Genomic DNA, 24,062 nt, shown 5'->3' on the forward strand with positions numbered 1-24,062 from the left:
TTATCCATTCGCCTTTCCTTCATTCTCCATTCGTCTGTACCTCTTACGCCCTATCCATCCATCCACTCCTCCTTTCAAACAATAGCCATTCATCAATCCCTGCATCACTGTCCTTCCTTTCCTCCTTGTATCTACCACTCTTTTCATCCCTCTGTCCCTTTTTCCAATCTCCACGATCCAATACCTCTTCCGTATTCCATCACTGCTTCCGTCACTTTTTCCTTTTGCCATCCTTGCCCTCCATTCCTCCTCTCCTTCCTACAGCAATCCCTCCATCAGCCCTTGTTTCTATCCCTCTTTTGCTCCATAAATCCATTCAGCCATCTCCCCCCCGCCCCCCATTCCTTCCTTCCAGCATCCACCAGATTCTCCCTTCTTCGGTACATCTTTTCCTCCCTCCACCCATCCACACATGCAGCTCCAGGCGCAGGCCCAGATCCACCTCCGGCCTCTGCGAACCAGAATAGCCCTGATAAGTCAAATGATGATTCTGTCTTAATGAGCTGTGGAGAGAGAAGGCGTACATTAGCAGCTGTATCGACGCTGTGACTCAGAGCCCGGCTGTGTGTGAGAGCCAGGGAAGGACTCATTCTTTTGTAACGAGACAGATCTGATTCGGCCGAGTGCGCAGGAGAACATGCTGATGATGACAACGGTTAAACACAGACACCCCACCCTACCCCGTCACACACACACACACACACATGCACTCCTACACCCCTCCAATTACATCCCTTTGGTTATTCTTCCCTGTCGCAATTGTACTGCTGGCACAATGACAACCTTCTGGATTGTGAGCGCAATTGGTACTATGAGTCTGCGTTTCAACCACCTCTGTTAGTGTGTGTGTGTGTGTGTTCCTTTTATTAGCATCATGTTTGTAGGTGTGGATGTGCTTGTCTTTATGTATCTGCAAGTTTGCATCTTTGTGTATATGCATGTCTGTTGCTTTTCTGTGCTGAAACTATTAGTTGATTAATCGCTTATTGATTTGACTTGAGTTGAAAATGGAAGGTGCCCTGTGGAGTTTACTTGTACACAAACTGTGTACATTCAGTGTTTTTCACCAAAAACACATTGGCCCTCATTTATCGACCTAAAGTAGAAACCAGCGCAGATATGAGCGCAGAAATCATCTTACGACAGGCTTCACATGTGATTCATGAAACGTTCGTATGGCGCCAATCGGAGCGTAAGAATGGTCGGACATTGATGAATGCAGCGGCTGGAACAATTGCAATTTAAATATCACGCCCCAATATATTCTCGGTTTTGAGGCCTCGCCCCTGCAATTTATGACACGGCGAGACGTAATCTGGCTGAGAAGCGACACTTTTCAGAGGTGGAGATTGAAACCCTGATATCTCAGGTTCATTTGCACCAACGTGTGTACTATTTGGCAGCCTGCAAACTGGTATTAAAGGCTGTAGAAAGAATGCGGAATGGAAAGAGATCACTGATGCGGTCAACAGGGTTGCCATGGTAAATTGGACCCCAGCTGAAATTTATTTAATTTATACATCCTTGACATATATATGCTATAGTCCTAATAGTAATATACAGGATTATATTGCTATCTCTTAGGCCTACATGTAGGTGTACCTATATTTAAACAAACGCACAGTAGCGGACTTTATGCAGTGTCTTTTATTTTACTACGTCAGCATCGTCATGTTTCCTGTATTGAGTATCATTGGCAAACATAACCTTTAAAAAGTGAGGAATAATATCCTGTCTCCTGCTGGACGCAGCTCTCTGGGCATCGGGTCATCTGGCTCCATCACACCCTGTTTTCCTGCGCAATTTTGTGCAGAACCCCATAGGCTAAAACAATGTTGCAGACTTTTTGGGGTGTGTATAGTAGGGTACTCCCCCCCACCCCCCTCCCGCTGATGCAAGTAGAACCATCTGCCCTTAATCAATCCACCGTGGCCCTTGTGCAGACGCGTGCACTGTTGTACCAGCGCATAGAGGTCTTCTAAAAGAGCCAGATCTGCCATTGCCGATAAGTGATTAACTGATGACTTCTCCATCTCCTGTTAAACTGATTATATGCTGCACCGCAAGTCCAAACTGACTCTAAAACTTGTGTACACAAGTTTAAACTTGACGTGAGATTTGATCGTAGCCTCCGCTCACGTCCATATTGATTGATTGTTTTCTGTCGTACGTTCGTAAATGAGGGCCATTGTGTGTATCCTTGAGACTTAACAAATGCAATTCCCTACTAATAATATTGCAATTGTTTTCGTTTTACTTTACTTCTTCCCTGACTTTTGGTGGCACACTGCTACCTTTCTTGGGCGTATAATGTTAAGGAGTTTTGACTTGGTTGGATCCACGGGTTCTGGAAGTGTTTTTCCCCATTTTGTTTTTCCCCATTTTGTATTCCCCTTTAAATTTGTTCTTTAAAATGGTATCCTTGATGTTTATTAACGCTCTCTCTCGGATGTAACGATCACATAAGTTGATGTTATGACCATCAGTTTTAATTAGTTAGTTTCTGAGAAATCGTGTTCGGTTTGTCCGTTTGGCACAGCGGACAGCTCAAAATACTACATTACCCATGAGCCTTGGCCACAGTTGCTATGGAGAAAAAAGCGTGTCAGAGTCTTGAATCGGAGCAGTAGCAAATTTAAAATGTTTGGTTATTGAATCTTAACTTCAGCTTGCCATTAAGGGAGCACATAAAAGGATTTTAAGCTCTGTGATTGGATGTTTTTTGCCAAAATGCACCCCGGGAGTTGTAGTTAACTTGTCCCCCGAAAGGTTCTCATAGCAAGAAATTTGAAAATTGGGCTTTAAGAGACTGTTATGGGCACTTTTCAATATTCCATTAATGACATTTTATAGACTTAATAATTAGTTGATTCGTCATAAGAGTGGTTAACAGATTCATCGTTAGTTGCGGCCTTAGTTTTCTGTGCTTGTTAGTTTGTGTTTGTGTATCTCCATTTTATGTGCTTGTGTGGTTTGACTTCATCTGTTCCTGTTTGTGCGGTTTGTATCTATTTATCTGAATGTGTGTCACCGGCCTTTACTAAATGACACACTGTTATCACTGACTGGGGTGCGGACACTCAGACTCGCCACAGCTGGGTTTTATACCACACTTGGCTTCAGATCAGCACGGCTCGGCTAGTACTAATGATAATGAAGCAAGTTGCCCACAGCAATTAATGCACTTAGCTACTAATGATGATTAACTGTGGAGTGTATTTGATTTAGGAAGTTGATAAGCTGCCTCCGAACACAAACAGGTTCATTGGTATCACGTCTCGGTTGAAAGAGGTTTCAGAAAGAGCCGGACCATTCGTGGAAGACGTGAGCAGCTTTGTTTTTCTCCTTCGGAGCCTCTGATCCCTTTAAAAGTGTGAACATTTTGCCAATGTTTTATGAACGTAGGAGAAATTATGATAAAGACGTCAAAAGGAAGACTTGTCAACGTGAATCTCCAGAGGCTAAAAGGCACGGAAAGGCTTTCTCCTCTCTCTTCATCCATTTATGGCGTATCCTGTCATGTAATTATCTGCCTCACTGGATGACTTTTTTTTATTCTTAATCATCATTTAGTTATGGTTTACACTTTGCCGAGGGCATCTGAGCATGTTGCGCTTGTGTCACTGATCAGCTCCGCAACTACAGTATGCAGAGAAACAATCAGGCAGGCTAAGAAAGGGGCAGGATAGTTCTGAGCATCTGCACGAGGCACCTTCATCATCAGCATATTTTATTTTACATTGTGTGGATGTTTGTTTGTGGCTGGTTGTAGATGATTTGGAGCCTCGTCCATGATGGATTGTCAGAATACCAGATCTGAGCAGGTGAATAAAAATATGTTCCCTTGCTGAAGTACATCTTTTTAATCCAAACCTCAGACTGCTCCAGTAAATAAACCTTTTTTAAAAACCCGCAGGACATAAGACAAACTGGAAGAAATTCCCCTTTTAAAAGTAAAATAATAATAAATAATGTAGCAAGTCCAATATTAGTAAGATAAAATACAAAAGTGTTGGAGAATGGTTGCATAAACCACAGAACACGGCTGTGTTCATTAGAAGACGGGTCCCTCCTAAAAAAAGCTGCATCAAAGTTTTTAATTTATATTTTAGTTGTATTTCTGTTTCTTTCAGTTTATTTAATTTTATTTCTTTAAGCTACTGTGCCCACATTCGTTAAGTTTGTTCCATTCTTCAGTGATTTACTTTAAGACTTTATCTTGCATGGCATTATGTTCTTTCGTGCTTTATGTATTGGAAGAGTTTAAAAAGTCGGGAATTACAACATTTCTGATGAATGTGAATGGGTTTAACTTTTCTTCACACAATAAGAATATTTTGAAAGCAAATATCACCCTGTCTTTTAATTGAAGCTCCCAATAGCTAATATTTAGCAGATATCTATTTGTGAATCTGATATTTTAATAATTACTAAGACATGCTAACAAGGCTTTAATTTGGGTAGATGCTAAAAATATGTTTTATATTAAGAAAACTACTGTAGCCTAATTGTTACCTTACTAATTCTCATCAGATAATTTCATATCTATGAATCTTCCTAATCTCTGCCATCTTTTAAATTATTCATTGTTGAATTTGGAAATGATATTAAGTCTGTTAGTCTGTTATATGTGTATACTGTATATAATTAGAGATCTGAGTAGATGTTGGACTTTGTTTGAATTATTTATCTCTTACTTGTGTCTAAACATGTTTATCTTGTATTTTTAAAACCTACTACTTAATCTTTGAAATTTTGAGTTTCATTTATTCAAATTCTAGCATTATTACTTCTTTTTATATATATATATATATATATATATATATATATATATATATATATATATATATATATATATATATTATGATAATGATGGGATGGGATGGGAAATAAAAGATTTTATTATTATTAATGAAAGGCCAAGTTCTGGCAAATACATATATTGGCCCAACACTACTTCATACTGAACTTATTTAATAGAGGTTAATAAGGGTGTCAGCTGGGAGTAATAAAAAGTTTGAGTTAATGTTATGCTCATAGCTGGAGATGATGACACAAAATATCCGGCCATTTGGTTGATTTGTATCGGACATTTTTTCCCTTAATAAACCTCGATCCTGCCTTTGGGCCCATAAAAAACTACAAAATACCATATTCATCCTCTACCTCAGCCAGTTGAATAATCAGTGCTATATATATTCCACCGCGAGGTCAATACCCAGCCATTTTCTGAGGCCATCACATTTCTCTCCCCCTTATCAACCTTGTTTTCCTCCTTGTGCATGTTTTTTTTTTCCATTTCCACTGCTCATCTTCTTTTTGTTTTCTCCATGTCTTCCTCCTTCCCCTCCTCCTCTTCCCCCTCTCTTCACTCCTTCACAGCCCTGTTGTTAGCTGACGGTAAGCTGTCCATACCTGCTCTAAGCATGTGTGTGTGTGTGTGTGTGTGTGTGTGTGTGTGTGTGTGTGCGTGCGTGGTTGCGTGCGTTCTACTGTCACTGTTACAAACAAACAAACATGCTCTTTTGCTGCTCTATCCCGCACTTAATGATGGATTTTCACGCTAATCAGCGGATTAATTCATCCTAAATCCATAAATCATGTTCTCCAGTCAAGAGGAAGATACAAATACCTGATAACCGTCAAGATAAAAAAAAAAAAACCTGCATTTCCGAAATTAGAAATTTGATTACCTTTGTGGGATTGTGTTATTATTTTTTTCCCCTTCCTCGTCAAGGAAATTGTGTCATGTAGATGGTGCAGCACAGAGCAGAGGAATGGCAGGATAATCAATTTTTAAACATGAGCAAAAAGAAATCCTGTCAGGACTTGAGGGTACACACTGTCTTGGGTGTGTAATTTGATTTAGCTTGTGTGTGTGTGTGTGTGTGTGTGTGTGTGTGTGTGTGTGCAGGAACTCATGCGCTGGTATATTATGCATGCCTCTGTATGTGTTTGTGTGTGTGTGTGTGTGTGTGCACGCCAACACGCCCTCCTATCAAGAGGACCGAGCTGTGATCTTTAATGGCAATGTTAATATTTAATGGTGAGCGCGTTGTCAGCAAAGAGCAGAAGGCTGGGACTCGGGGCTCATATAAAAGATGACAAGGTCTCTGCACCAGGTGGCTCAGTGGGGGTGTCACACACAGAGCGGGATGAGAGGCCTTTGGATGCACAGCCGCTTCTTCTTGATAGAGTTTGACAGCACAGAATTGATGTTATGGCGCTCTTTGTAGTGTGCATTGCACTCAGGAGCTCTGTGAAGCATTGTGGCTTCTTCTCTCTACAGCAGAGCCACCCAGGACACGTCTGATAGGCAGATAGAAGGACTGATCAGGTTGTAAAAAAAAACATGAGATAATGCCTTACTAAGTAGCGGCGTTGAATGGAAGACCTTGAAAAGTACTTGATTTGTTATTGTTGCTTCAGCTCATTCCTACAATCAGCACTTTACATCCTGATTGTTAAACCAGTATGATGGAGATTTGTGTTGATGTAGCATTTAAAGGGTCAATTCACCCAAATCCCCAAAAAACATTCACACAAAAGTTCAGTGGGGGTTCACAAAAGGTGGTGGTAGTAGCTCAGGGAGTTGGGTTGGCAACCTGTACGGACCAAAAATATGGAGCGTTGATTGGTAGCTGGACAGGTGCCAGTTCACCTCCTGGGCACTACCAAGGTGCCCTTGAGCAAGGCACCGAACCCCCAACTGCTCGGGCGCTCCTCCAAGGAGCAGCCGCCCCCTCACTCTGACATCTCTCCATTAGTGTGTGTAGCACGTATAGGTTGTAAATGTGTGTAATTCATGCCTGTGTTTAATGTGTGTGCAACTGTACTAACTGTGAATTTCCCCTCGTGGGATAGATAAAGGCATGTCGTCTTCTTCTTCTTCTTGTTCTTGTTCTTGTTCTTGTTCTTGTTCTTCTTCTTCCAAGTCTTGGAAATAGTTTGAAAAATCTACTCAATAGCTTTTTTTCTGGAGCTTTTAACCATATAGACCCAATGACAATGTTTGTTTACAGTAACTTCTGGGTAAAAAACTCCTGCGTCCCGTCCCAAAATGTACCTGTTGGGACACAGCCTAAGATTTGGTTCGTCGAAGACACTAGCAAAACAAACCGAAAATAAGCACAGCAGTAACGTCAACCTCCGTGTTTAACTTCATATCTTTAAACGTTACAGTTAGGGATGAAAATGACAACAGAAATAAACAAGTTTCACGTATCTCAGCAATTCAAATCAACTGCCATTTGTCTACCCAGAAGTGATTTTTCTGTTTGCAACACAGTTACAGTCAATTACTCAGTTGTCATGGAGATGGATCTGTTGACATGCAAGCTCAACAGCTGTTAGTGTTTCATGGATGATTCCTGTCAACAGATTCATCTTCATGACAACGGTGCAAACTCCATTCACTGATGAAGACCTTGCCATACAGCTGAAGGCTCTGGGGGAAAAAAAGCTAATGAGTGGACATTGAGTCAGGGATTGTTTTGTCAAACCACAACAACTTATTTTCTACATATACTGTAGTATGTACCCATGCAGACAGTTTTGGTTTGAAAGGTTTCGAGATATCTGTCTGAGATTTCTGCCACTCCGGATCAATCCGAGCTGAGCTGGTGGGATTAAGGATGAGGACATTGTTTCCCTACAAAGCAGACTAGCTTGGATTAATGTTAAAGTGTTAGCTATGTGAAAAACGGGTTGGGTCTAGATGGTAACCCAAGATTTGTGAAACTCTCGCGAGATAGTTGAGGCTAGGCATTGACCTCAAATGGTTAAAGGTCCCATGACATGCTGCTTTTTGGATGCTTTTATATTGGCCTTAGAGGTCCCCTAATACTGTATCTGAAGTCTCTTTTATATAGATCTTAGTGGTCCCCTAATACTGTATCTGAAGTCTCTTTTATATAGACCTTAGTGGTCCCCTAATACTGTATCTGAAGTCTCTTTTATATAGACCTTAGTGGTCCCCTAATACTGTATCTGAAGTCTCTTTTATATAGACCTTAGTGGTCCCCTAATACTGTATCTGAAGTCTCTTTTATATAGACCTTAGTGGTCCCCTAATACTGTATCTGAAGTCTCTTTTATATAGGCCTTAGTGGTCCCCTAATACTGTATCTGAAGTCTCTTTTATATAGACCTTAGTGGTCCCCTAATACTGTATCTGAAGTCTCTTTTATATAGACCTTAGTGGTCCCCTAATACTGTATCTGAAGTCTCTTAGTGGTTTTATATCTTTTATATAGACCTTAGTGGTCCCCTAATACTGTATCTGAAGTCTCTTTCCCGAAATTCAGCTTTGGTGCAGAATTACAGCCACTAGAGCCAGTCCCACAATGAGCTTTCCTTAGGATGTGCCATTTCTGTGTCTGTAGCTTTAAATGCTACTGAGGAGGAGGGGGGGCAAGGTGGAGGGTGGGGGTCTGGCCTTGACCAACTCCCACTTTGCTTGTTTGCAAGCCATGAAGTCTCTCTCTCATGGGTGGGCCAAATTCTCTGGGCGGCCAAAGCAGAGAAAGGGGAGGTAACCTTTCCCCTTATGACGTCATAAAGGGAAGATTCCAGATCGGCCCATCTGAGCAGGATACCCAGGGCTCGGTTTACACCTATCACCATTTCTAGCCACTGGGGGACCATAGGCAGGTTGGGCAACGCATATTAATGTTAAAAAACCTCATAAAGTGACATTTTCATGCCATGGGACCTTTAAAGTTAGGATGGGCCATCAACCAGACTTTTTGCAAATCTAGGGTTACCATAGACACAACCTGAAAAATGTGCAGGTTACATGTCAGCTGGGCGTTGATGTCAGTCAATGCAGATTGGTTAGGGCAAAACAAAACAACTATAAACCCCGCCCTAAAAGAAATCAGCTTACATGAACCCAATGTCAGGATTTTAGACTTAAACTAAAGATTGTGGAGGACCTTGAAACTCCAACACTTTTGGATAAAAATAGCATAATGGGAAATGGTAAAAAATAAATAAATAGATAGATCTGCACTAAATATTTACCTTTGCAGTGTTTTGTGCCGGATTGGTCAAGCATTCAAGTTTGTCTAACCTTTACGTAACAAAGTTGGAGCACCACCAAGACCCTTTTCACAGAGAAAAGCTTTTAGAAAGAGCTATTTAGTAGGCATTACTGCAATAAATCTTACCTTTTTTACACAATCTGTTACCCATGAGGCAACCCTCTGAGGTTTTGTTTGCATGCTGTGAAGTACAACACACCATGCTAATCAGCTGAGCATCCTCTTATTTTGATTGCCATCTTTCTAACTGTGATTCCTTTTTATTCTGCTCTCTCTCTTTCCTCTCCGCTCAGATGTACCAGACAGGAAGATGACATCAGACGAGGAGGAAGCCAGGCGGATCGCAGAGATGGGAAAACCAGTGCTGGGGGAACACTCCAAGCTGGAAGTCATTATTGAGGAATCATACGAGTTTAAGGTGGGGAAGGTTACTCTTCAAACAGAGCAAATGAGCCCGATATGCCTGTGTAATACTGCCGTGTTTTCCATGCAGTCAAACACATAACAGATCATACCAACTAATTCAGCTGCCACCTTGCCTGAAATAACAGCTACATCATTCTGATCTTAGCAGTTGGCCTTCTCCCAACCCACATAGATGCCTTTCTGGAGGAGATATGGTTTATATGCATCCTCTAACCTCCTCAAGCAAAATATATACCCACCGTATTTGTTTCTGGGTTTTATCATGCAGCCATCAGAGCTTTCTGCTGCCTGGAACTTGATGCCACTGCCATCATGTGGCGAAGCTCATGTATTTCTCCTCACTTTTGTTGAAGCAGCCTCTGAACATACATCATTTCAATTTCAATTTCAAACCTTTTTTTAAAACTCGGGGCCCATTGAGGGAGACCCTCATTCTCAATGGGGCCGAGTGCACAGCATGCATTTAAGCAAATTGCATTAAAATAATAATTGCAATAACATTTAAATTTCAACCGATAAAACAGACACAAGAAGATACATAGAAGTATTTTATCAAAGCCTTAAATTGACTGATAAATGGGGGAGAGACCAATTTTAAGTTGCTTTTTTTCGTTTAAGGGCAAACGAAAAAGCAGTCTTGCCAAGCTCAGTCCGACTATAAGGGACCTCTAGTAAAAGCCATTCATTGGACGAGTGGAAAATAGATTTACATATGGAGTTAACAATAACGGAAGGATTTCATTCTTTTTCTGTTTGGGTATTGTATCACACAGAGCACAGTGGACAAGCTGATCAAGAAGACCAACCTGGCACTGGTGGTGGGAACCAACTCCTGGAGAGACCAGTTCATGGAGGCCATTACAGTCAGTGCAGGTACGGTTAAAGAAAATGATTCAAAATGTTTTCTGCTCTGACTCTCGGAGGCTGCACACACTGGACATCAAAAGCAAAACCCCAGACAGGCTCAAGTATGTCCAAAACTCTGCCGCCATGGTCCCCAAGACCTCACCCCAACCCTCATCCACCTTCACAGGCTCCCAATCAATACCCGCATCACATATAAAATCCTCCTTCTCACCTACAAATCCGTCCAAGCCCTGGCCCCACTGTACCTCTCCGACCACCTCCATCCATACACCCCACCCCGAACCCTGCAGTCCTCAGACTCTGGCCTGCTCTCCATTCATCACATCACATAACATGTCGTTTAGCTGACGCTTTTATCCAAAGCGACTTCCAATTAAGTGCTCTCAACCCTAAAGGTGCAAACTCTAGACAACAAGTAGTAAGTGCAAGTACATTAGCTTTATATAAGCAAAACTACAAAGAGCCATATGAAAGTGCAGCTTCAAGAAATATATACATAATATATATATTTTTATCCGAGGTGCAGTCGGAAGAGATGTGTTTTTAGCCTTCGGCAGAAGATGCGTAGGCTTTCGGCCGTCCTGATGTCAATAGGGAGCTCATTCCACCATTTAGGAGCCAGGACAGCAAACAGTCGGGATTTCGTGGTATGAGTTGTCCCTCACCGTGAGGGGGGCAGCAAGCAGGTTGGCTGATGCAGAGCGAAGTAGGCAGGTTGGGGTATATGGGGTTTGACCATGTCCTGGATGTAAGCTGGGGCTGATCCGTTCGTGGCCCTGTATGTAAGTACTAGTGTCTTTAAGCGGATGCGGGCAGCAACTGGTAACCAGGGAAGAGAGCGGAGGAGCGGTGTAGTGCGAGAGAACTTGGGGAGGTTGAAGACAAGTCGAGCTGCCGCGTTCTGAATGAGCTGCATCCCCCACAGCAGACTCTGTACCTTCGGAGACAGAGCCCCATCCCTCTGGAACCCCCTCCCTGCAGATACTCTAAATGCTACATCCCTGGACATTAAAAAAAAACTCCTGAAACACCCCCCGTTTACCACAGCCTAAGTTATGTAGTCACAGTCATTTCTGTAAAGTGTCCTTGGGTTTCATGAAAGGCGCTATATAAATAAAAGGTATTATTTTATTATTATTATTATAATCATGGTCCCTTACTTATTCATCACATAAACAGCTTATTAGTTTTAGTCATCTATCGTTTTTTAATCATTTATTTATCTTTAACGTTTGAATACCAGTCAAATGGACATCTAAAAGGGATCCCTGGCAGTTATACAGCACATGGACACACTGCCCTGTCTACATATTTTCAAAAATTGTTTATATTCTTGTAAATATTAAGTTAGTTTGCAAAATGTGAAAATTATATTTCGTTCATACGTCAAGTCAAATTTTTTTTTTTTTACGCCAAATCACAACAGAAGAAGAAGGACTTTTGATATAGAGCAGGTCTAGACCATACTCTTTAATTTACCCAACCATTCCCTCCTGAACAAGCATATCAGCGACAGCGGCGAGGAAAAACCCACACTTTTTATTACAGATTAAATTCATTTTAAAAACAGCATTTATTCATCATTGCATTTAGTGTGAAACTTTTGCCTGATATTGAATATATGTAATAAATCTGTGTGCCATTAAGAGCTGCAATTTCATACAATTTAATCCATGGAAGGTTTTATTATCCCACAGTGTAATTTGGAGGCTCTTTTAAAAGAAATAATTTGACATTTTGGGAAATATGCTTAATTCTTGCTGAGGGTTGAGGTGAGAAGATTGATACCACTCTCAGATCTTGCGAGTGGTATCAATCTTCTCATCTAACTCCCGGGCACGTCTGAAAGTCGTCATCTCAAAAAGCCTGGCTACCAGCGACCTCAGCCTAAAAAATACCGGTGTCGGTATGAGCCTGCAAAAACTCATTTAAAGTTTGAATCCTCCCGGGAAGCAAAGCTCTTGAAGCTCTGTAAAAATCTCACGTACGTGAGAGAAAAGCCACCCGTCATGTCAGGCGACAGCAGCATCACATGGGCCTAGAGTGCGGCTGCTGTGCAGTCCCGGCCACCTTGTAGCGAGCACCGCCAGGGCCTTTGCTTCGTCACTTTGGTGCTGAAATATTAAATCCAGCAGTGCTCTTTATTTTTTCATGATCCACCCGTGGCTAAAAAATACATGCAGCTCACATGGCCTGACACTTTGGATCAGCACAGTGTCCCTCCTGTCCGCTGAGTGTCCTGTGAGCTGCTGGAACACAGAGGACGGCCTGCCCCCTCCACCTGATTTTATTTCTGTAGGAGGGGGGGATCATTCACATTTTAGCTTTCTTTTATGCATAGGAGCTCACTGTGAGTGTGAGTTTCTTATTCAAACTCACTTTGACAGAACAGACAGGTGGTGTGGTGACCGAAATCTGGGCCCTTTTAGGCTATGGGAAAGTCTCGCACTTGGTCACCACTGGTGGAATGTAACTAAGTACATTTACTCAAGTACTGTACTTAAATAAAAACTCTTTTCTTTCCATGCCACTTTCTACTTCTACTCCGCTACATCTCAGAGACAAATATTGTGCTTTTTACTCCACTACATTCACTACAGCTTTAGTTACTTTACAGTTTACGATTTTTGCACACAAAACACATGTATATTAGAAATTACACTTACTCACCAATATGACGGCCTACAAGTCCAGCTGAAATTAGACCATTAAACACTTATTTGATTGAGAGAACAGTTTGGATTGTTTCCAGTTTCTAAAATATTTCTGCATTGAGGGCTTTTACTTTTAAGTAAATGATACTTGGATACTTTTACTTAAGTAACATTTCAAATGCTGGACTTTTACAGAGTACTTCTAGAGTGTGGTATCAGTTATTTTAAAAAGGATATACTTATGGTAGGTTAGCCCAGTTGGTAGAGTGGGCGCATAGATGCAGAGGTTTATTCCAGGTCCAGGGTTCGAGTCCGACCTGTCACGGTTTTCCTGCATGTCAAAAAAAATATTATATAATTCTTCAATCGGTGTTGGTCACCGTGCCAACCAGTCCCACCAAATTGCTGCAAATTTCACAATGTGTGATCTCAGCCAGAAGGCCAAAATAAACTGAGAATGCTTCCCAAATCCATGCTACACACTTATTTATACAGCACATCACATATTTATTGTCATTATTACTGTCTTGGCAGTTAGTGTACAAAAAAATCACTTCATTATTTTATACTTACAGGAAATCATACAATATGGGAAACTTTGCATATCAATCAAACTGCAACTTTGTCCCTGACTGTCACTGCCAATTAAACTTCAAAATGTGTTGCCTAAGATTTCATATTTCTGGAACACAGATTTTTTTTCTAGCTGTGAGCAGCTCCTCCAGCTCCTTTGTGCAGTGCATTGTGGGCCTATAATGTCAATCAACAGAGCTCTCTAAAATCGACCTTAGTTATTATAGAATGCTGTCTGCTTTGAGATTATACCTCATTGGGTCACTTCTCCAGTACGAACACACTACAAATCTGCAGAATGTGTATTGGATTTGGGATGACTCTCAGTGTGAGAGTTTTTTTTAAGCCGAAAGCCTAGAGCCTAAAAGCAAAGTTTTTTACCCACAAAGTGAGTTAATAGTACTAAAAGAAAGTAGTTTAAGAAATCAGGTTATGGTCCCTGCATTATTAAACGAGGTAGAAATATTAAAGTGTAAACAAAGTCTGTTACCTAACTAAAGCAAAGGTTAAGTGTATGTACATCCTTTATCCCCATCTATTAAAAGACAATAACTCGCTGCTCTTTTAATTAATTAAAAACGCCCTGAGGCAGTTATTAATCTAGATATGTATTTGTAGCACATTTACAGTTGAAATAAACACAACAGTAGCCTCAGGCTTAAGTGATATGACGTCTCGCACTGAAAAATGAGCCATTGTGCCATTTTAAGAGAATGTTGTTCTCTGCCCTTCCCTCTCTGCCATCCCTTATCTCCTTTATCGATCCTTTATCTCGCCAACGTTTTTCCAACTCCTCTCTGGCTCTTTGTGCTTCATCATCTGTCTTTCTGTTTTCTTTTCCCTGTCATATTCTCCTTTTGCTTTTTTTCCATCTTCTATCTCGCCCTCTGTTTTGGCTCTCTGCCTCTTCTCTTAATATTTACTTCCCCTTCCCTTTAACCCCCTCGCTCTTTATCTTTGCCCAAATATTCTGCTACCTCTTGGTCCTCTCTGCTGCGCCACTCTCTCCTGTCATGCCATTATCCTTCAATCTATCATTACCCCCCCCCCCCCCCCCCCCCTTTTTGCCCCGAGCAGATGAGGATGAAGATGACACAGGGGAAGAACGGCTGCCGTCCTGTTTCGACTACGTCATGCACTTCCTCACCGTCTTCTGGAAGGTCCTGTTTGCTTGCGTTCCTCCCACAGACTACCTGAACGGCTGGGCCTGTTTCTTCATCTCCATCATCATCATCGGCCTGCTCACGGCCGTCATCGGTGACCTGGCGTCTCACTTCGGCTGCACCATCGGCCTCAAGGACTCGGTCACCGCTGTGGTGTTTGTGGCACTCGGCACATCTGTCCCAGGTGAGGGAAAAAAAAAAGACATGGCATTGTCAAAAAATCTGTTCTCTAAAGTTTTGTATATTCATGTATTTTTTTACATCCATTGATGGGTTATAAACTTCTTTTAGAGTTCGAGAAACAGCTGTTACCTCGTGAGCTTTCGAGACTCATTCAAACAACAAAACATGCTTTGTCATCAAGATGGCTCATATTCCTATTTTCCCCAAACTGACATTTTCACCCGACAGGAACCATGTGTCACCAAAAACTTTGACTCGGTCAGCATATTTGTTATTAAAGGTCCGGTGTGCAGCATTAATAATTCATCACTGCATTCATATTGGGGGGGGGGAGGGGGGGGAGCTATTATAAACAAACAAGATGAATACAGAGAAGATTGCCAGTGTCCATTGGCCTTCACAGTGCAATTTCTATTTTGAGCGACAGGTGGATTTGGCAGGAAATGGAAAATTTGCTTCCAGCGTTTTTGATCTTCTTCAGGAAACTGAATGATCTGTGGGGAATGGGGTGGAAGGACACCGAATGTAGTCTACATTTCATGAAAACAATGATCTAACTATAAATCTGGGAATCTCTGTATGTGCGTGTCCGTTGTCTTTGAAATATCTAATAAACCGTTCATCCAATCTCCTTCACCCTTGGTTTCCTGGGTACCCTATGAGCTTGGCATTAGGAATTTGGAGCAGTTAGGACAGCATTGGCTATTGGATAGTAATAAACTCAATGAAACGACCGCACGATAAAGGTTGAGGAAAAAAGATTGAGAAAAAAAACATAACGCTGGCTCTTCCGTTATCTTCGTAAGTCCAATGTGAGTCTGTCTCTGTACTCGGTCCGGGTTCTGGTGGTTGATTAACGCAGATTGGTGGTTGCTGATTTGTTCTTACAACGGGCCGGATAGGGTGGCACATGGCACACCGCCATCAGTCCATGAGGCAAATCAGTCAGTGATTACCCCACATTTTAATTTTGATATTTTGTGAGTAAATTCTGAATCTGCAACATTCTCTGTCAGGTAAATGTAGCTTAAATGTAGTCAGAAGTCGATACAGTGTGGTTTCATATTAAGTGCTCTGGGGTACAATGGTTCTGGAGAAAACTACAAGCAGCAAAAGCTACCACAGGCCAAGCAATCGGCCCGTTCCGAACACAGGCACATTTGGAACGGGCAATTTAAAAGTACAATGAATTAGACAAGAGTATGGTGATGTGCAATAGCCGAGACACACCAAGCAGACGGCCGACCGTCGACAGAAAAGCCAGTCGGAATGATCAGTCGGGTCCCCGAGGTCCAAAAAACTGCCTCGGAACACCGACTTGAGAAACGTAATACGTCTCCATAACAGCAGGCGGCGCTACTCTGTATTGTTGCCCGCAGAAATGAAAACCGGCAGCTGATTGGACGAACGCGTCACATGGGTTTGTTTTCTCCGGAAATTCAAAGGCAGACTGTCATGGCGGCTCGTTCAGAATACAATCTCATATTGTACTAAAATAGTTCACTGAAACATGTTTCTGAAAACATTTTAAGCGAGAAATAGGCCGTGCAGTTGCTGAATCTGTCTTCGTTTCAGCTCAACAAAGAAAAGATTTTCGTCAGATTTTGAGAGACTTTAGTCACGCACATTCCGCTCGCCATTTCCGGGTGAGCCCCCGACTGCCCTGCCTCCGACTGAACATGTCAGGTCAGCCAAAATGAATGCCGACAGCCCCTCAGACGGACGACGGCACGAACAGACTCAAGTCACCGACCTCGCCAGACTGTCCAACGGCCGATTACCGGCTTGGTGTGTCTCGGGCTTAAAGGCCTTGTTTTTTTATCAGCTGTGAACGACAGCCTTTCTGCCAACGTTTTACCATTTTGTGAGCAGAATTCCATTTGGAAAGGGTGATTCTGTATGTATTTCTGTGCACCAACCCAGATTACTAACATTTGAATCCAAATGTAATGACTTCTCTCTCTGCAGACACCTTCGCCAGTAAGGTATCAGCAGTCCAGGACACCTATGCAGACGCCTCTATCGGGAATGTGACCGGCAGCAACGCCGTCAACGTCTTCCTGGGAATCGGCTTGGCCTGGTCGGTGGCGGCCATCTACTGGCACATGAAAGGGAAGCCGTTTGTGGTGGAAGCCGGCTCGCTGGCCTTCTCTGTCACTCTCTTCACCATCTTCGCCTTCCTGGCCGTCTCGGTGCTGCTCTACCGGCGCCGGGCCCACATCGGAGGAGAACTGGGCGGGCCCCGGGGACACAGACTGGCCACGTCAGCCTTCCTTTTCGGCCTCTGGTTCCTCTACATCCTCTTCTGCAGTCTGGAGGCCTACTGTCATATAGAGGGCTTTTAAACCGAAAAGACTTCTAGCGAGGGAGAATACAAACACACAGGGGTTTAAAGTACAACTTCAGAGGTAAAAGCGTGAATTCTCACTGTGGAATTTGGGTCAGTCTTGGTTTCATGGTATGAAAGGACAGGAGAGGTAGACCCAGGGTTTTCCCCAGACACCTCCCTTTTTCTCTCTCTCTCTGTCTCTCTCTCACTCTCTCTCTCGCTCTCTCTCTCCCTCCCTCAACCCCTTCTGTAAGGACGCTTGGATGTGAGTATCCTGCCCTCTAGTGCCTGTTCGCCCCCAGCAACAGGAGAGCCATCCTGAGCCTGTGCCAGTGTGCTTACAGTTGGGATTGGGTTACCACCGAGTCCAGAAGAGGCCGATGCCGGGGCGCTCCTGCATTCTACTGGAAGAGACTGCAGTCTTATATCCGGAGAGAGTTGAGTTAATCAGAGGTCTATATTTTTCTCAACATCTGACGAGAATGACTTTTTTAAATAATGTATTTTGGGGATAAAAATGCCAAAAATTAATAAAACAAAAAAAAGTTTAAAAAAAAACACACACACACACACACACACACACACACACACACAAAGAGGATTAAAAGAACTCTTTTCTGATCTAGGTTGAGGAATAACAAAAGATAATATCGTAAATGGGAATATTTTGTTGAGTGACAGTGGGATGGATTCATAGTATTTATTTTTAATTTGCGTAGTTTCCTAAGGAGCACTGCAGAGTTCTCAGAAATCACACAATGAATAAGAAGAAGAAGAAGAAGAAGAAGAGGAATGACAGTGACAGTTCATACTGGCAGACAAATCACCATTCAAACAGGCGAGGAGGAAGAGGTGGACACAGGGAACATGGTCAAACTGCCCTGAACATTACTTCCAAACTCTATAAGTATCTATATATATAATATATTTCCATATTTTCTGTATATTTTGAATATTTGTTTAAATGTGGTCACCTTCTGCTCTAACAGAGGATTGCTGTGGCTAAGCGGGAGGGGAGGGGGGGTCAAACTATCTACTAGAACGATGTCTTCACATTTCTAAGAGTTATGTATCTTGCCTAGGTAAAAGTACGACATTGTACTTTATTTATTTACTGATATCTTGGTCTCACTCCAGTTTTCACCTTTTCAATCAGAAATCAGAAGAAAAAAAAACGTGTTGCTGCAGAGGTAAATTCAGAGGTATTTTTGTACTGTTCCTTCCGCACTTTGCTGTATAGTTCTATTTATGGAGACTTCTACTTGTACATGTGCAAAAGGCCAATATTAAAGGTGTCACTATGGACTGAACAGAGTGCCTGTGGAGGGAGAGGCGTTTGCTGCAGCTTCCCACGCTGACGAGCTCTTTGCTCAGCTGAACAACTGAAGAGTTTCTTCCTAAAATGGTGCGTAACCATTTTTAAAGCTGCATTATTAGATTTGTGGCCGCTTGGAGGCAGCAGTATCAGCTGAAAACACCAACCGTTGCCATATTATGGCCTTACAGAAAGCCCTGATGCCGCTAGCTGCTAGCTGCCGTTCCACTAGCACAAAATTGAGGGTTTCTTTCATCTGTATTATATGAAAAAGTTAATCATGTTCCTGGGTTCCACTTTTTTCATCTACTGAGTTCAAGCCTTCACGATTTTAACAAAATGAAACAATTAATTTGCTAGCATATAAAAAGCTATTGCTCCTCCAAACATGTACCATTGCATTATTATTAGCTTTAGCATTATCCTAACTTTCTGCCATGGAAAAAGTGCGTTAAATACCACTAGATGCAGAAATATTAAATAAACAATGGTATTACATTGTTGTTTTTTTAAAATCCAGTCTCTGTCTTGAGAAACAGAACACAACATAGGCCTACTGATGAGCTAGGTCATGTTCCAATGCTAAAACTACACATATTAATATGATTCTGAAGCAGGTTTTCTAACTTATGGAACAAAATCCAGGAGTTTTACTGTCACTTCAGCTATGTATAAAGTTGGTGAATGTGTTAGCAAACAGCTGCTTATTTACACTTCCAGTAGACCCGGAGCAGCGTTAGCGTTAATTCTAGGCGTGTGTTTGAACACCTGATGAATATAGTCTAATATTCACTCCTGTTTAAGCTCTGTTTTGTTCTCCAACAACTCCTGAGGGAAATATCTGGCTCTTTAGCTGCTAAATACTCACACGTTGTGCTAGATGCTAGATGCTAACTTTGTTTGGGAAGGTAGCATAGAGTGGAGTCAGCTAGCATTGCTAAATACTTTATCTGAGGGGAACTGCAGAGTTGGGTTTGTAACTGCTTGTGAGTGACACCTCTCACATATTATACACATAATTCCATCCATTACAAATATGAATTACTGGTAATGCAGCTTTAACAAAGTATCATTCTTTTCTTGACATTACAGAAAATCAAGGTGATTTCGATATTTCTAGCTGTTTTGTTGGCAGTGCTTTATAAAATGACTCATAAATTACACAAACGTTGAGTTGTGGTCATTATGTAAAGACTAGTGTCAGTGTTGCTCATTTCGGATTGAAACTCTTCAGTGAAGAAGCAGGTGTGGGTGTCAGAGCAGCAGATAGCTCTTGGTTGAATTGAAAGTATAGCCTGATATTGATACTGAATGCTGTTTAACACATGACTGGTGCTTCATTTATAAAAACTAGAGAAAAACAAAACTAAATGCACATTTGAAACTCCCAAGAAGCAGAAGAAAATATGTTTATTACTTAATTTGCATAAAAGTGTATGCTAGTGTATAAGCAGTCAATTCTTGGCTAATTTTAAAAAATCACCCAAGAGATTACCAAAGAGGTGGGGTGCAACATCTGTTTAAAAAAGAAAAAAAAGAAAAAAAATGAAAAGTAAATAAAGAGTGACAGTAAGTGGCATTGACACTGTATTTCCACAAGGGGGATGTCAATCTCCAGTCCCTGTGGTCATCCCTTCTTCTACTTCTCTCCTCATCCACTTCCTCCTCCTCCTCAGTGTTCTTCCTCTGTGGTGAGCAGTGTTGTAAATATGTCTCGTGGCTGTATTGGATGCTTTCCCATGGCCCTGGACCACACCTGCTCACCCCACTTCGTCTCTAGCTCTCTTACATATAAACACACACCCGTTCAGAGTAGAGATGATGGGTCCACTGCTGCACAAGAGGGAGGACAGTTAGGCTGACTGTCCCATTCAGAGGCAACACAAAACCCACATTATGTACATAATTTTCAGTGTATGTTTACATAGACACAGTATAGGTGTCCTGGGGGGTGGAAAAGCATGTCAACACAACTCTTAACATCTCATCTACAGTACAGGTTACCTGCACTCGCTTCATCTGATCCAGAAGTGTGAAGTTTGTGTTGTTTTATTTTGGGGGGGGCTCACTTTGTCACCCTTTCTCTTGTTCAAATCCTGCAACGGGAAAGTTGAGTTCAGCAGGTATCCATGATGTCAAGGGAATTGCCAGCGTTCTTATTTATCTTTGCCTTTAGTGGCAATTTGTATCGCTCATTTGGTTGTATTGTCGATTTTTATCTGCCGGGGATGTGTGGAGCTGAACGTCGGCCAGTGTGTGTGTGTCTTTGTGTGTGCTGTGCATGTTGCCAGGCTGTGCGTCCTCTTCGCACTTGTGCGCACAGGCGGGGGTTGTTCTTCTTCACAAGGCCATGACTCTAGATTGGTTCTGTCATTTTGTCTTACAAATACGAGTGTTAGTTATGTAAAAGATGAAAAATATTTATCATACACCTCTCAAGGCACTAGTCTTTTTTTTTTTTTTTTTTTTTTTTTTTTCTCAGCCTAAGGGATATAAGTGAAATATCACCTTATAGGAATTGGACTTGTGGTTGATGAAGTTGTGAGACACAGAGGAAAGCTTCATTGATTAGGTGAATACTGTTAACTTTTTGTGTTTAACGGAAAAAGGGGCACCTTTTAATGGATGGGTATGTTTTTCCAGGCCTGCAATGAGATGTCAAAATAAAAAAAAGCAAATTTCCAAAGCTGACGGTGTTTTAAAATCAACCCCGTTTTGTTCTTTTAAAAGCAGCTTTCTGGTAGATAAGCAAACAGCGGTTGCACTGACTTAAATCAAGCCTGATTATGTGTCATTGAATCCGACTATGTATCATATCTTCACTGTCACCGAGTTAACTTTTCAGGAATGAAGAAAAAGCAGACCTGTAGATTATAGTTTTGAAAGGTTTCCAAAAAAAAAGAAAAAACAAATCTCCAACATTGGTGTTATTAGGGTTTTCACTAAACAATGCTACTGTGTGTACTGTGTTGCATCAGTTCATGCTACTTTTTCAATATGACGCTGTGAAAAAGCACAAGTGTGTCGTCCCACACTGGACACATGGAGGTGTGGATTTCTTTTTATGATACAGGGTTCTAGGCATTGATGAAACCAACGATGTTTATTTGGAAATAAAATAAATTCCTTTTCTCATCCAATCCAGACGCCAAGTAAAGGGATTATTTTGTACATTCAAAATGTTATCAGCTTGCACATACTTTTTACTCTATTTCTCGGAAACCAGTCCTCTGTCTAGTATCATTATATCAATCTATCGATCTCCATGTCTGTTGGTTGCACTTCACTGCATATTTGCAACAATATCTAGCTAAAGCCTCCTGGTTGCGTTAAGCCAGACCTCATTTTGCCTGCCGCGGGTGGTTGGTTATGTGGGTTTTTCATAATTCTATTAAAGTTGCCAAGAGTGAAGCTGCAGAGGAACTCCTTTGTTTACAATTTGCAAACTGCAAAGTATTCTATATTTAGATTTGAGACTTGAGATGTTTTTAAAACCAGTTCTAAGGCAATGGTCCTGTAAGCCGCAGGAAAGTAACTTTAGATGTATGTTTTTGTTAATATCTGTAGTTTATTCTGGCATTTTCAGGTACATAAAAGCTTAATTGATTATCAAAGGGTCCTGTCTTTCCCACTTTAATACACACACTGTCTTAATCTCTCACACTCACAAGATTACTAAAGTCTTCATCCGTTGCCTGATGAAAAATAAGTTAGACTTTTAAAAATGACCTCCATTATGCCTGATATAAGTGTTCAAAGTAAGAATCATATCAAAAGCAAAACCAACTCACAGCTGTCTCAGGTATGAAAGTACATTTCTGCCAGAAAAAGAAAGAATATATAGATGAAAAGTAATTAAAAACAAAAAAAGTCAAAAGTATGAGACAGTAAATCAAAATGATGATCAACAATTTGAGTTACTATCTCGTAATTTTCGCTTAGTGAGCTACAATTTTGACTTTTTATCGTACTTTTGACTTACTGTTTCAAAGTTTAGACTTAGTAGTCTAACGTTTTGACTTATTAGCTCATAATTTACCATCTTACTAGACTTACTATCTTATAATTTAAGTCAAAAGTTTGATTTTCTATCTTAAAGTCAAATGACTGTATCACTATCTTATTGCTTTGAGACTTACTATTTCATAATTCTGACTCGGTACACACAAATGTTGGCTTAGTAAGCAACATTTTTGACTTATCTCATAATTCAAATTGACTATTTCATCATTTTAATATAGTAAGTAAAAATGATGACTTGCCATAAGCATTTTTATTTGAACTTTTCATCTACTTTTCGTTCTTTTACTGGCGGAAAATAGGCTTCCATACCCGTCATCCTGTCTGTCACAGTCTTCCCAAATATATATTTTTTTAATTTAACACCTCAGTGTGACGACCTAGATGATATCTCTGTATCTATAAATATAAATACAAACACCACATGTGCAAACAGATCCTCGTGGAACGTGTCGGGAAGTGGACTGAAGTGTCAGTGGAGTCTTGGTTGGATTTGTCACTCGTGCTCTTCGGCTCATTGATCATTTTGCAGACTGAACATGTGGAACACTGTTATTGCATCCTCCACTGTTTTTACAGTATGTTTAACTGAACTGGGTGAAGCTGTCCTCAACGCTACAGTATATTCCTGATGTCTTACCACACACTGTTTAAGGTTTATTTCCTTGTGTTGTTTCATGAACAGGTTGGAATTTAATCGAGTAAACAGAAAATCCTTTTAAGGGTCTGTTTTCTAAAGTATGGAGGGACTTTTGTTTGACTTTCAACACACACACACACACACAGACACACCCACACACACACAAACACACACTATCCTCTCATCACATCAATGAAATAGTTGGGATTGTTAATTTGACTTGTTTGTTATGTTGACTGTTTTTTACTCCTTGCTATGGATTCTGTTTTTATTTCAGGGAATTATGCATGGAATTTACCATTAGTTGAGTATTTTGTTATGTTTTTGGTCATTTTTGTTCATTGAAGGGGGTCAATAACTAAATAAAGGAGACGAATTTGAAGAAAAGAAAACGCTTCCTTGTGTGTGTTTACTGTGATTGGCATAGCGGGTCCACGCTGTGAGAAGGGTGACCATGCGTTTGACGCTGAGAGGAGGAGGGTGGGACATAAACTGCTGCTGGCGTCTCTGTGCACCAATAGGAAACCGGGGAGGGCTCGCATGTTGGCACAATTGGCTTAAAAATAAAGACGACTGCGTCCGATGAGTTAACAGCGTTGTGTGGGTGCAGGAACGTGCGTTGAAAAGCACCAGACTGGAGCTGTGTGTGTGTGTGTGTGTTTGATAGCAGCCAGCGGGGACTGAGAGACACACGATGCTGCAGAATCAGAATGGTGCTCCTGGGTTCCTGCAGTGTTTGCGTGCGGGATTAGCCGCTACTTAGCTTTGCGTGGGTGAGTGTTTGTGTGTGTGTGTGCGCGGGGTGCAGACGCAGGGCGCTCCGAGCCGCCAGACGCAGCCTTTCGTCA

The 24,062-nt window shown here is 41.5% G+C and overlaps 1 protein-coding gene across 7 annotated transcripts in view; it reads left to right on the forward strand.

Annotated features, from left to right (window-relative positions):
- The window catches only part of slc8a3 (solute carrier family 8 member 3), a 169,208-nt gene extending 150,968 nt beyond the window's left edge, over positions 1-18,240 (forward strand). For 4 of the 7 annotated variants that reach the window (XM_028565290.1, XM_028565292.1, XM_028565293.1 and 1 more), the window contains 4 exons: positions 9,338-9,462; positions 10,244-10,343; positions 14,642-14,911; positions 16,879-18,240. In XM_028565290.1, the coding sequence (XP_028421091.1) occupies positions 9,338-9,462; positions 10,244-10,343; positions 14,642-14,911; positions 16,879-17,255 (872 nt within the window). In that variant the 3' untranslated portion in view covers positions 17,256-18,240. Of the gene's footprint in view, positions 1-5,382; positions 5,401-9,337; positions 9,463-10,243; positions 10,344-14,641; positions 14,912-16,878 lie in introns of all 7 variants that reach the window. The other 3 variants (XM_028565289.1, XM_028565288.1, XM_028565291.1) reach the window with 1 other exon arrangement.
- The last annotated feature ends 5,822 nt before the right edge of the window (positions 18,241-24,062 follow it).

The sequence above is a fragment of the Perca flavescens genome, chromosome 20, assembly GCF_004354835.1.
Source record: "Perca flavescens isolate YP-PL-M2 chromosome 20, PFLA_1.0, whole genome shotgun sequence".
In the NCBI taxonomy this organism is placed as follows: Eukaryota; Metazoa; Chordata; class Actinopteri; order Perciformes; family Percidae; genus Perca; species Perca flavescens.